Below are 12,758 nucleotides of genomic sequence, written 5' to 3' on the forward strand. Positions count from 1 at the left end.
AACAGAACCTGCATTTCATTTATGTCCATTGCTTTATTATACCACCCTGATTCCTGAATTCTATCTTACTGAATATTAAACAAAGACCTTTCAGGTCAGGGTTTAATTTAGTATTGTAAGGGCTCTGGTTTTTATTCTTTGGATTCATGAAGGTGATAGTTCCTTAATTTCAGTATTGTGGAAATAAAATATTTTCCTGTCCAATAGCAATATCTGGGTGTGCTGATATGGAGCAATCTTTAAGGTATGGGGTTGGTTAAAAAGTTTGTTCTCTTCTATAAGATGGCTCTAGTAATGCTTAGTTGTCTCTAATTTCATTTGACACAATTTCGTTAGGTTGTATTGTCACAGCTATCATATCAACATGCATTAAAAAAAACTTATCAAAATTGGTGAATTTTTGTGTAGCCATTTTAATATTGAAGATGGAAGAAAAGAGCGACATTTTCAGCATATTAAGTTTTATTATTTCAAGAAAGGTAAAAACACAACTGAAATGCAAAAGATGATTTGTACAGTGTATGGAGAAGGTGCTGTGACTGATCACATGTGTCAAAAGTGGTTTGCAAAGTTTCATGCTGGAGATTTCTTGCTGGACGAAGCTCCACAGTCAGGTGAACCAATTGAAGTAGACAGCGATCAAATCGAGACATTCATTGAGAACAATCAATGATCCACCATGTGGGAGATTGCCGATATACTCAAAATATCCAAATCAGTAAAGTTATTGGTGAAAATGAAAAATGTGTATTTTATTTTACAGGAAAAAAATAATAACATGAACTTTTTGGCCAACCCAATATAATGTTAAATGAAAAAAAGCAAGGGGCGATACAATGTGTGTAGTATGCTTTTTATCTGTGTTAAAATGGAAAACACACTCACACACACACACACCGATGGGAGAGGGGCTCAGAAATCAGGGTTCCTGGGTTTGGGTCTTAGTCCCACTCTTACTATCTCTGTGGCCTTTGGGAAGTCACTTAACTTTTCTAAGTTCCAGCTTCTTCATCCATAATATACAGATGATAACAGGACCTACTTCACAGGGCTTGAGGAAGAATCAAATGAGGTAATATATGTGAAATAAGTACTTATAAATGTTAGCTACTCTTAGGATTATTTTATACATGGACATTTTGTGGAAGAATTCAAAAGAAAATGTTAACCCTGGTTGCCTATAGAGTCTTAAGGGTCTTGAAATGAGAGGAAGACTATTTTTTTTTAATTAAAAAAAAAAAAAAAAGGGCAACATGTACACTTCTTGGAAGTGAGCATGAATGTGCCACAGTGGTGTCTGTCTACTTAATAAACAGGCAGAAATCTATACCCACCTCTGTTCATTACAAGGCTGACCTCTGAGAGGGTTTGTTCCAAGAACAGATCTTTCACAGGAACATACTGTCCACACATTAAAACCGAGCTACAAATGCTATAGTACTGAAAAGACAGAAGTGTCTCTTATGCAATGCTCCCTTACGTGTCAAGGGGGTTAGAATACACTATTATCAAAAGACCAACGGCTGTATGGTCCTGTAGGTAAGTACCTGTATGTAGAAAGGAATCCCAGCACTGCGCCTTGTAGCACAGAGTTTAGATGAAGGGTCACTGCATTTAATTTCCTCTAAAACATTCCATAACCACTGTTCTGGTAGCTTCTGCAGACTCACATTAGAGCATCTAAAAGGCATATATAAAGCAAACATTTGGAATTATCAGGTGCCAAAAGTTAAAAGTACGAACTATTTATACATATTAACACTGTTAGAAAAGAATATATGTCTTTACATTTGGAGGGAGGAAAACTAAAAAATGTCTCACTTTCTACTTTTCACCTACTTTCCTCTCTACTGTGGGTTTTAAGATTTGAAGCTATTAAAGATTCTATTCATACAAAAGCATATTAAAGCATGTAACTTGTCTGCAAAATAAGCTTTAATACCTAGGCTTGTACCACACTCAAAATGTTCTACACTGATGGTTAATCAAGTTCTTCACAGATGTTCTATACTACTGCCAACCTCCAGAGTGGCAACCAAGAGAACGCAACTTTATACTTTATGGTAATTTATGTCCTATATTTATAGAGATTATACATACACAGAGAAAACACATTTTAAAGCACATTTTAATATCATTTCCATCTCTCTCAAAATGTGGACTACCACAAATAAATATTTCAACTAGATCCTACAGAGAACTAATAAAGCAAGTTATCTAGGAAGAGCTATAAACATTTTGAGGTTATTTGGACATTACTGTTAGTGAAATTCTGCTCTATTATATTAGGTGTTATTCTAGGGTACTTAAGAACATTTAATTTTTTTAAAAGCTTTTCAACTTAGGCCCTACCTGATTGTATATTACCCTAAGAAATAGTAAATTCAGTGGTAGTCACAATTATTTTAGAAGGGTCATAATTGGATTTAACTAAAATTAACATATGAAAATAAAAAGATAAAGTCCAAGGGAAAAGCACAGAAGCCCCCTTTTACCCAAGAGGGACACATTCCAAAACCCTGGGAGGACACCTGAAACTGCAATAGTACTGAACCCTATGTAAGCTCTTTTTTCCTGTACTTGCATACCTATGATAAAGTTTAATTTATAAGTTATGCACTGTCAGAAATTAACAACAATAACTAATAATAAAATAGAAAAAATATAACAATATATTGTAATAAAAGTTATGTGAATATGGTGTCTCTCTCAAAATATTTCATGGTATTGTACACACAACATGGATGCAATGGACGAAGGGATGATTCACGTCCTGGATGGGATGGAATGGGACGGCATGAAATTTCATCATGCTACTCAGAATGGTGCACAATTCGAAAAGTATGAATTGTTTATTTCTGGAATTTCCACTTAATATTTTTGAACATAAGCTGACCACTGGTAACTAAAACCCAGAAAGTGAAACCATAGATAAGAGAGAACTAATGTACTCTCTTTTGGAAACTGAGGGAGACATTCTACAGAAAGGTAACCGATTTCTAATCTGTAGTGAGAAACAGATCTCTTAGAAACAATGTGGGATTCTTATTTCCTTTATTCTATTTTAGTGTAAGATAGAGAAATTCAGTTTCTGACTACACATACCAAATAGCAACTCAAGTTCAGTTGTTTGTGTCTTGCATAGAACAAAATATGTATATATAAATGATGCTTCTCTAAAGGCGGCATTTAAAAAAGTTTGGCTCTGCCTGGTGTGGCTCAAGATTAAGCACCAGCCTGTGAACCAAAGGATCGCTGGTTTGATTCCCAGTCAGAGCACATGCCTGGGTTGCGGGCTGGGTCCCTGGTTGGGGGCGCATGAGAGGCAACCACACACAGATGCTTCTCTCCCTCTCTTTCTCCCTCCCTTCCCCTCTCTCTAAAAATGAATAAATAAAATATTTTTTTAAAAAAGTTTGACACGGGCCTAAAAATATTATTTCAGCCACAAATGTTACAATTAAATCTCCCTATTCCCAGCAGACTCTGTCATTTTAAAGGTTTCATTTTAACATGGCTTAAGATCCATCAGCTCACCCCTGCTTCTTCCCACTAAACCTCCTCAGCCACCCAAATCAGACATCAACAATCTGAACCACAAAATTAAAAGAAATTCAAAGGTATAACGACCAAATGCAAAGTGTGAACCTTGTTTAGATTTGAACTTGAACAAAACATATGTAAAATAACATTTTCAAATAATAAAGAAAATTTATATATGTACTACATATTATATGACACCAAGAAATTATTTATAGGATGTGCCAATGACATTGTGGACATGGAAGAAGTGTCTGCATTTTTTTACAGTTGCATATTGAAGTCTGTAGGAGTAAAAATAACAAGTCAAGGATGTACTTTATTCAGCAAACCACAATGAAAAGGATAAATAAAACGAATGTGGCAAAATTGTGATAACCATTGAATCTGGGTGATAGGTAAAGGCAGTTCATTATATTATTCTGTATATGTGTATATATGTTTGAAATTTTTGTTTTATATATATGTTTGTACATTTATATGTATAAAACTTGTTTGAAAAAATCTCATAATAAAAATAATCCTCCCACACTTTATTTACAGGGATTGAAGTTACTTCCCTTCATTGGAATTATATCTTTTAAAATTTAAAATAAATACTTGTGTTTCACAGGGTAATTTCTCCAGTTCATTATTAACATTGCTAGCTTGGTATGATCCTCACACAGCTGCGCAATCAAAAACTGAAATCCCGATTCCTCAGAGGGTTAAAGTGCTAACAATACAGTTATGGATTGCTGCTTTCCTTTGCTCATTCTTCACTGTCTTTTAAATACATTAGGGTTAATTTACTCCACAATGGCTGAGCAAGAAAAAGAGGAAAAAAAAGAGAATTAAGCAACAGTCATTTTTTTGTGATCTACCCATTCAAAAAAAAGTTAGAGACACAGAGGTGAAGTAAGTCAAAATCACTTGATCTAAGATTATAGATGGATTTTGTTGACTTGTATTTTCTTCCCCATCACAGGACCACTGGCAATGTAGGACTGGCTTATAAGTACTGCTGCAGTCTAAGGTCAAGTCTTCTGCAGGAATTCCCTATGTAAGGGGGAAAGGCAACTAACTGCAGGAGATGGGGGTTATTTCCTTATTTCCTTACTCTCCTATCAAGTGCTCTGAAGCAGCAGCACAACATATACTAGTTTCGTATTGCATCTCAACATAGTCAGTGAGCCGGCATACGGAGGGTCGAGCAAAGCCAGACCATCCGAGAAGGCAGGTCTGGGATCAGGGTAAGCCGCCTCCCCATCAATCACCCTTCCGGCCCCAAACTTACAATGGCTCTTGACTGTTAACAAATCTTCACCTAACTCATTTTAAATCTTGATCAAATTTCCAGCTTGAAAGGTTGCCTGTGACCTGGCCCCAACCCTCCTACTTGAATCTAACCTTAAAGGTTTTTCCAAATTTCTGTACAGGTCTTCTGTTCTAGTAGGGTTGTTTATGTTGCCGGTCCCCATTTCTCTCTCTCTCTCGCTCTCTCTCCCTCGCTCTCTCATATTCCCAACTCAGCATTTGCTTATGGTCTCCACACATCCCTACCACAGAGATTGGTGAAACTTTCCCCAAATATTGCATCTCACAAGGGCATTTCCTTTCTTGAAGCTTCTGATGCACTTAGAGCAACTACCAGGCACAAGGTGTACAGGGGTCAGGGTCAGTGCCATGGAAGGGGTGGTGTTTGTGCTGGACCTGAAGGATGTGCAGGCAGAATGGTGGAAGGCCCACATTTGTGGGGTTAAGGAAGTAGGAGATGAGATGACCGAGGAAATAGCTAACATATAGGCCCTACAGGCAATTCCCTAATTTAGATTCTGGGTTATTATAACTATAAACAGTTAACCAGGCCTATTTATTCCCTTGAGTGTTGCATACCAAGACTAAATGCTCCTTGTTAAATTGGGGGATTTGAAAACATGTGGGCGTGGGACTAGCCTGTTCCGCATCTGCACCCATCCTATCAGTCCTGATGGATGTGATTTCTTTAATTCCATAAAATTCCCAAGATACTTTTTATTTTTATATCCATTTGGCTGGAGGCTGTCAGAAAAAAACAAAAAGATTTCTAGGGAGTACAAAATCCAAATTCCTTATCCTGGCTCACAAAGCCCTACATATTTGGACAACCTCATTCAACTTCATCTTACACTGTTCTGTTCTTTAAATACACCAAGGGCTTTGGCAGTAGCTGAAGCCATTGCTTGGAAAGCTCTTACCTTAGAAGGCTGATGCTTCTTGTCATTCAAGCCTTGGCTTACTTTAGTGTAAGGGGAAAGTGAGACTTTTCCTAACTGCCAAACTTTATCACATCAAAGTACATATTGCTGTCTAAGAGTTTCCTATTATATTCTACATGTCCTTTAACATATAAACTCCATGATACCAGGAACATACTATGTCCTACCTCACCCTGGCTGGTTTGGCTCAGTGGATTGAGCATCGGCCTGCGAGCTAAGTGTCGCTGGTTCGATCTTCCAGTCAGGGCACATCAGAGAAGGAAAACTCTGACTCCAAAAAACCTCCGCTGCCTTGCGGCATACCTCTTCAGGGGAAAGGCTAAGGGAGTAAACCCCGACAGAAAATCCGGAGCCGGAGTCCCTAAGGCGGTCTGACGTTGTAGTCAACACCGGCAACTCCTGCGGCGCACCTGAAGCCAAGCTGTATTGACTCCGTCTTTCCCTTGGACCCTTCAGCTGCGAAGAGAGGGGGGGGTCTGCTGCATGGGCAACAGCAGACCCTCCATATCACCCTGCCCAGGCTCTGTAGCTTCAGCTTCACTGGAGAGGACACTCCAGCGTCATCGCAAGATGTCGATTCAACACGGGAGGAGACAGATACCGTGTCACTCCCGAGTTGGACTGCACAGCCATTCTCGGTGGTGCAGATAGACTCTTAAGAAGCTACACCATCGTCTCTCGAGACGGACGGCTGCCGACGACGACTATGTCCTACCCACCTCTCTACTCCCAGTACCTAGAACAGGACCTGCAGTCCAATAGGAAGCTCAATTTATATCTGCTAAATAAATGAACAACCTATATAACTTACCAACTCCATTAAGTGTGCCACTCAAAAAAAAAAAAAGGTTGACAAAGAAACAGGGTACAGTAACTGAAAAGCAAAGTATAAACAAAAGTGCTTTCCAATGACAAGAAGTGCTACCATTAGAGCCAGCAGGTGATTCAGCTCCGTAGCTTCCTCGAACAGGTATAAACACATTCAGAATCTCTACAGACCATGGTAATAGCACTCGTAGGAAGGTATTTTCTACTACAATTCCCCAAGTAGCCTATCAAAGTAGCCTAAATGCTACCCCAAGATTCAAGAACAAAACTAAGTATAGGGTTCAAAACCCAGTATAGGGCTCAGTTTCCTGTAAAGTGTTGTGTAACTGAGGTGTGTATAGTTGTCAACATGGGGTAGAAACTATGTTTGAAATGAGCAATGTTTCTAAATGTTAACAAATACAACATTTAATCCAAGGTTATAAACTTTTCCCTTCTTTCTTAAGGCTCTTTAGGAGACCTCCTCCAGGCCCGTGGCTTCAACTATTTTCTCTCAAATACACACCTCAAGCCAGAGTGACCAACTGTCCCTGTCTACCTGGAACAGAGGGGTTTCCCAGAATGCTGGATTTCCAGTGTTAAAAAACTGGGGGAATCCCAGGTTATCCAATCTCTAACACTAATCCCTCCTCAACCTCCTGACCTGTATTTCCAACTGCCTGCTATCTCTCTGGGCAGTCTCCCCAACATGCCTAAAGTATTATCTTACTTCCCATGAGGCCCCTCTTCTCCTGCCTTGCTTTTTTCATTAATTGCATTAATTATTCTTCCCATGACCTGAGACAGAGTTCAGTAATTTGAACTTTTTTTTGGTCTTTCATTGTAAATTATCTAATTTATTTTTCTAATCCCCCAAATTAAAACACTAGACTGGAAGTTCCTCTAAGAGCCATTTTTTACCAATATTTTATCTTCTATAATGACTACCTATCACAAATTCCTATATAAAAGAGGTGATAATAAACTTTCGTTGAACTGCTAATCTCTGAAGCAGTCTGAAGTTCCAAAAAATATTTTGGATTCCAGAGCTCGGTCTGTCACCAACTGGTTATGTGGCTGTGGAAAAATCACTTGATTTCTCAGTGCTTAATAATGAAAATAAAAACTGTTATTAAAATGCTTTGAAGTTCAACGAGATATTGTTACCTGGGTTACTATTACAGACACAGAAAGCAGTGACCTAAATTCTGTAAGTACTCAAAGCTCCTGATGAGAATGTCTCCAGAACACCTCATCGTGGCTCCACACAAGCCTTAGCCCTTGTTCAGATCTTCCTTCCCATGACTCTCATAGGTCTACAGAGTTCAAGTTTCAAATCCAGACCTAATAATTGTCTTTAGGTTCCCAGCAACTCTGGCCTACCACACCATTCTCTCAATGGCCAAACACACAGTAGATGTTGAAGAAAAACACTGCTGAGTTATTAAACAAGGACCAACTAGTGCTGGTGCCAGCTGCTGCAATTTGGCGTGCCTTCAGTTGGGCAAATAATTGCAAAACCAGGTAGGTCTACAAAAGGAGGGCTGGAACTTGAAGGCTTTGCAATGGTGAAGTCACTGTAGCTGTGAAAACACAATAGCCTTAACTCGAGTTCTGACTAGTCAATGAACCTTCTGTTTACCCCCCAGCAAGGAAAGATTACTTTATAAGGAAGTGATTTCAAAACTCCAGTTGCTGGTATTTATGATAATGAAGGAATTCGGAGGTAAAAATGGAATCACACAAGGTTCCCAGGAACAATGCGGAAAACCTCTAGTTGTTTGTTTTGGTTCCTCATCACACAGTCCAGGGGTCAGCGAGGAAAAGGGAAAGGTTCCTGAGTAAGTTGTGCCAACTCCATGGAGTCACCAACCACAGCCGTGGGGAATTCCACTCCTGCTCTTGTTAGGCAGTGCCTCTCCACTAAAAGGGCAGACATCTTCCTTGTCTGAAGGCTCTTTTGTTTTCTTTCACTCCCATGTCAAATTAACACAAAATACAGTGTCTTTAGTTTTCTGAGTACACCGTAAAAACTGTAACTTTCTTAGAAGGGATTCAAGGTTCTTCATAAACAACTCTCACTAAATGTTACTAATCCATAAAATATGTACTCCTGAGAGATCAGTTTACCAGTTCTAAGGGAAGCTTACTAAAAATGTAGCCAACTTCCCTCAATCTTTCATAGCCCAAATCCTCAGACTTTCCCAGGCCCAAACTAAAAAGCAGCCTTGTTCAATGAGCAGAATGCCAAACTTTAAGTAGCCCTAGGAAGATGAACCCTTTATTTGATCAGAGGACACAACAGCCCAGAGGGAATAAATGGCGTTCCTGGTGTCAAAATAGCTGGTAGATGGAACTAGGCTCTAACTTCTATCTCAGCCTTATACTCCAAGGGAGGTGTTGGGAAGGGTAGGTAGGGTGTGGGAGGAATCAGATCACTCTGCCTTTCCTGTTCATCCAAGTCAAGAAGTAGTAGAAACTAAAAAAGAAGGGGTCGGGGGAGGCTGACAAAAAAGAGACAGGGGATTTCGTTGAGCTTTTTTTACCCCAATGCTAAGTGCTGTGGCCTGCGTCTGTACTGAAAGTAACCGGAATGAACAGGCCAGGCCATAGCTGGTGTTTAGGCCTTCGTGCTGTCTTGAGCAGATCAGTAGAACAAATTATTGTTCCATAAACAGATTAGTCCAATTTCTATCCACAAAGCTATCTCCCTCGTAGTGGAAGATAAGCATAAAGCCCGCAGACTGAAATCAAATTACATATTCTGTATACCCAAATAATTGGTCATTAGACTATTTTATGCCAATAAATCAGGTTCCCTGACTACAAAGTGGTTTTCCAATGGCTTCATTCATCTACCTAAGTATGGTAACATAGACCTATTTTTTGTTGATTTCTGATTAGTTATATTACTATTGTTACTTGAGAAACATTACCTTCATTTCCTAAACCCATTCAGTATGATTATTTTTCCTAACTTAAGAGATTTTCCAATTTCCAATTATTTCATAAACTAAATTCTCCACTCCATTCATTCTTTAGTTAAGTTTTATGTGTATTATTTCAAAGTTCAAAGTTCATGTTTAAATTTCAATTAAAATAACCAATGCAGGTGAGGAGGAAGGTTGTGTGCATGTATTGTACATGTACATTTTAAAAGGAACCCTGAAGCAGGGAGATATTTTAAGCCTGAGAAATGATTTACCCAAATGAGATCCGATGAGAAAGCTACATATCAACAGTAGCCATCTTCACCTCCCTTATGTCAAACTTGGTTGAGGTTTACTGCAGGCTAAAACCTTAGGGGGGTATTTTGAAGCCTCAGCTACAGGCACAGGTTATAATAATGATGACCAAAAAAATTACACTGAATTACCCATCAAAAAAGGCCATGGAGGGGGTAGAGCAAAATATGGTGAATTAAAAGAAGTGGTTAGAAGAATGTACCATATTGTTGGTTCTCTTAATTTTTAATATAACCATACCCTGAGATCAAGGAGAAAAAAATTATTGAAAACTGTGGGACTTACTAAGAAAGCTGAGATAGAGGTTATTTACTGGGAATAAGATTCCTTTGTTATTGTGTCTAATTGACTCAGTGCTGCTATGAGAACTTTAAAAGTTAGTATCCAGCTTTCCAGAAAAAAGGTAATATCTGACTCAATTATGGAGTGGGCTTAAAAATACAAATTCAAGGGTCACAAATCAAAGACACAAAACTTTAGAATTTAAACATTAAGACATCCTAGTTTCCCCCAAACCCCTTACATCTACTATAGAAATGGAAAATTTAAAGAGTTTTCTCTATATATAAAGAATTAATATGGTTTCCCAGAGTGAATTATCATTTATTCTTTATTTAATTATTAATATTACAAATAAATTCACAGGACACTCAGAAATAAAAAGTATCTTACTTAAACATATTTATCAAAAGAGAATGAGAATAAAAGTTTAGACAAGATGGTATATTCTTTCTCTCTCTTTCTTTTTTTTTTTTTTCTTTCATTTAGAGTTGAATGACTTTTCCCCAAAATCTCATTCATTACATTCTATAGCTATTTCTTGCTCAATTGCATATTCTTTACAGACTTGGTCTTTCATTCTCTAGTAAGGTAGGGGAAATTATTTTTTCACTTTCATATTTCAGTTGTTAGTAAGAAGTGAATTTGAATTGTAGTAGCGAAAATTAACTGAGGAAAGTTTAAATACACATTTAAATTACTTCTGTCCATGATAATTGTCCATGAGTCAGCACCAGCATTTTATGACAAAAACTCTAAATGTTAGCAGTTCATTTTTCAAGCCAATAATGGGAAAATGATTGTAAATTATTGCAATAAATATTTGTAGGTTAAACTACATTTCAATTAGCAGAGCAATTCAAATATATGAAGAGTAAGACAATATCAAGTACTCATAAACCTCCCTTCTAGATTTAGAACTATAGTCAATAATTTATTTCCCTTAAAGTTATACTCTTAATTTATGGTTAGACAAAAGAACATTAGGCTCCCTGGCATACCACCCTAGTCTAGGATTCTGTTCATTTTCATTGGAAAAAAACAACTTAAACTGCTAAAGTCATAGAATAAACAAGCAAATATGAATTTCATCAAGAACTTGAATTTAGAGTTATGACTTCAATGCACTTAACCACTCTAATCAAATGCTTAAGCAGGCAGTTATGCACAGGCATAGGCAGGTAATTATGTTTTTTAAAGAGAATGAATATTTCATCAAATTCTAAATAAAAAACACCATATAAGAAAATCAGATTCTAGAAAATTAACTCTCTCTATATATGTATCTATCTATAGATAGATAGATAGATAGATAAAGTGTGTAAGTGCTGCTTTCAAGAAAATTTCCAGAAGAAAACAATAGTGTTTCCCATTCCTATTTATTCTTAGATGATTGTTTAATAGTGAATAGTTTAACTGGTTCAATAGTGAACTGTTTAATAGACTGTTTAGTAGTAAAGTCAGTTTACATTTGTAGGCATTTCGAATAATCCTATTAAAACCAATTCAAACAATGTGGCTCATGTTTAACTCTTCAGTTATTTATCCATTAATCTTTTTAAGTGCTTCCTTCCTTAACACAGCTGTAGTTCAAGAGGTGGCCAGCAGTTGGCCTCCATTTCAGTGGATTTTCATGAAAGCCCAGATTTCTTTTCGCAAATGTTTTATTGTAAATGTTGTGTTGCCTAAATAACTTTTCCATAACTTAAGAGCTTATAAAAAGCTTTCAAAAGAATTCAAAAGAAACACATTTTCTTTTAAAAATAAAAAAAACCAAACAAAAGAAAGCCACACATACTGTAAAGATGTTCTCTACAAATGTTGTGTTCAGCAGAGCTGAAATGTCTCCAAAGGGATCAAGAACCACTTGGTCTGGAAGCAACGGTTGAAAACTCACAACAGTTGGTTAAAATCCAGTATTAACAGCCATGAGGAACGGCTGAGATACCGCACGCTGGGCCTTGCTTAGTTTCCTGTCCTATTTGTTTGGAATGCCTTCATCTGTACCATTCAACCACACAGCACACCTGCCCGAAAGCCTCTCTCCTTGGTACTCTGTTCTCTTTTCCTTTTATACCCTCCACTAAAGACTGCAATCCTATTAACTGTGATGTTTACACAGCTCATAGATCTACGTCTCAGTTTCTGTTATATCACCCAAACTAATCCCCTATCTCCAAGTTCTGACTTAAATATTTTCACCAGGATATGCCATCATCATCTCACACTAACAAATACAAATTTATTCATTTTTATTAAACTAAGTCCCTCTTTCAGTTTCCTTGCCTTTGCTAATATCAAACCCATCTTTCTGGTCACCAAGAATTAAAGCAAAGGAACAACTGTGGACTCCCTGGTGACCTCCATTGCTCATATTCAGTTGGTTTGTGTAGCAGACTGCATTTTTCAAAGATGGCCACTATTGTATCTCCCATCCCACGAGCATTTCTACAGTATGACCTTGCCACTTCGCTGTCAAATGGCAGAGTCTAATATCTCTACCCTTGAATCTGAACTGTACTTAATACTTGCTTATTACCAAAAGAATGTGACTAAAGCAATGCCATGAGACTTCTGAGGTAGGTCAGAACAGACCATGAAAATTCTGCCTGGTTCTCTTGGAATACTTTCTCTGGGGGATGTAAGCTGC

General features: G+C 37.7%; 1 protein-coding gene across 1 annotated transcript in view; it reads right to left on the reverse strand.

Annotated features, from left to right (window-relative positions):
- THADA (THADA armadillo repeat containing) overlaps window positions 1-12,758 on the reverse strand; it is a 285,790-nt gene that overhangs the window by 221,772 nt on the left and 51,260 nt on the right. Inside the window, exon 22 of the mRNA XM_090281217.1 lies at window positions 1,548-1,680. Coding sequence (XP_090137343.1) covers window positions 1,548-1,680 — 133 coding nt within the window. The remainder of the gene's footprint in view (window positions 1-1,547; window positions 1,681-12,758) is intronic.

Source organism: Furipterus horrens, unplaced genomic scaffold (genome assembly GCF_987537825.1).
Source record: "Furipterus horrens unplaced genomic scaffold, mFurHor1.1.pri manual_scaffold_6, whole genome shotgun sequence".
Taxonomy (NCBI): domain Eukaryota; kingdom Metazoa; phylum Chordata; class Mammalia; order Chiroptera; family Furipteridae; genus Furipterus; species Furipterus horrens.